The sequence below is a fragment of the Myotis davidii genome, unplaced genomic scaffold (genome assembly GCF_000327345.1).
Source record: "Myotis davidii unplaced genomic scaffold, ASM32734v1 scaffold905, whole genome shotgun sequence".
In the NCBI taxonomy this organism is placed as follows: domain Eukaryota; kingdom Metazoa; phylum Chordata; class Mammalia; order Chiroptera; family Vespertilionidae; genus Myotis; species Myotis davidii.
Window position 1 is genome coordinate 135,003 of NW_006295819.1, and position 1,141 is coordinate 136,143.

General features: G+C 42.3%; 1 protein-coding gene across 1 annotated transcript in view; it reads right to left on the reverse strand.

Annotated features, from left to right (window-relative positions):
• Nucleotides 1-289: 289 nt before the first annotated feature.
• The window catches only part of PPBP (pro-platelet basic protein), a 3,884-nt gene continuing 3,032 nt past the window's right edge, over nucleotides 290-1,141 (reverse strand). Inside the window, exons 3-4 of the mRNA XM_015568412.1 lie at nucleotides 1,059-1,099; nucleotides 290-924 (exon numbers count right to left, since the gene is read on the reverse strand). Of these exons, the coding sequence (XP_015423898.1) occupies nucleotides 822-924; nucleotides 1,059-1,099 (144 nt within the window). The 3' untranslated portion in view covers nucleotides 290-821. The remainder of the gene's footprint in view (nucleotides 925-1,058; nucleotides 1,100-1,141) is intronic.

Consider the following 1,141-nt stretch of genomic DNA (forward strand, 5'->3'; position numbering starts at 1 on the left):
ACTGAGCGAGTTGGACTGGACATGCCCTGGAGCCCTCCCACGGTCCCTCCCCAGCTGGCCAATCTCCCACATCTCTTCCTGGTCCCGATCGTGCACCGGTGGGGTCCCTCAGTCTGGCCTGAGCCCTCTCGCAGTCTGGGATCCCTCAGGGGATGTTGGAGAACTGGTTTCGGCCGATCCCACAGGCCAGGCCACTTCCTCCCGAGTGTACAAATTTTTGTGCACTGGGCCTCTAGTGGTAATAATAACAAATAATCACTAACATTTACATATGGGTTATTGTGTGACATGCTTTATTTTCACTCTTTGAATTTATTCATTCTTTTAATTTTTACATCAACTCTATGAAATAACCAATAGTATTATCCCATTTTAGAGGTGAAGAAAATTAGGAACAGAGAAGTTACGGAGTTTGTCCAAAGTTAAACAGCTAGCAAGTGGTAAAGCTGAGTTACCCAGTTCTTCTTTCTCTACAGGACATGCTTTCAATTAGGTCATTTCTATCTCATAAGAATTATTTATTTCATGCCTGTAAAACACTTAATAGATCTGCTGAGCACAGTACCACATTTAGCCAAGAGTTAGGGAGTAAACTATATGTTATATTTTGAAACTAGCCTTGCTTACTTTTATCTTCTCTTTGTCATCTATTAACCAGCCTCCTCAGAATAAAATGCGACTTTTTAAAACACAATGGAAAACATGTCCAAATTTATTACAGCATGAATAGGTATCCTGGATAAAGAAAAACTGCAGAAAGGTAAGGCTGCAAACTCTTACGCCTCTTGGGAGATAAAAAGATTTGACAGAAAGTGAACAGATTAAGCAGCTGACTCATCACCTTCCAAAAACTTCTGGACTATCTTCTTGATCATGGGAGCATTTGGATCCAGGCAGATTTCCTTCCCATTCTTCAGCGTGGCTCTGCAGGAGAATATATAATTTTGTGTGTGTCCTGTCCTATCAGAGAGATTGCTGGAGCTGAACAAAATAGTAGTGGTGAGGACTGAGGCAGAGGGCTTCCCTAATGAGTTAATAATACAAAAGCATGGACTTACATCACTTCGACATTGGGGCAATGGGGTCCTGCCCTGAACACCTTCAAATTTTGGATGTTTCTGGGATGAATGCCAGAGCTGGG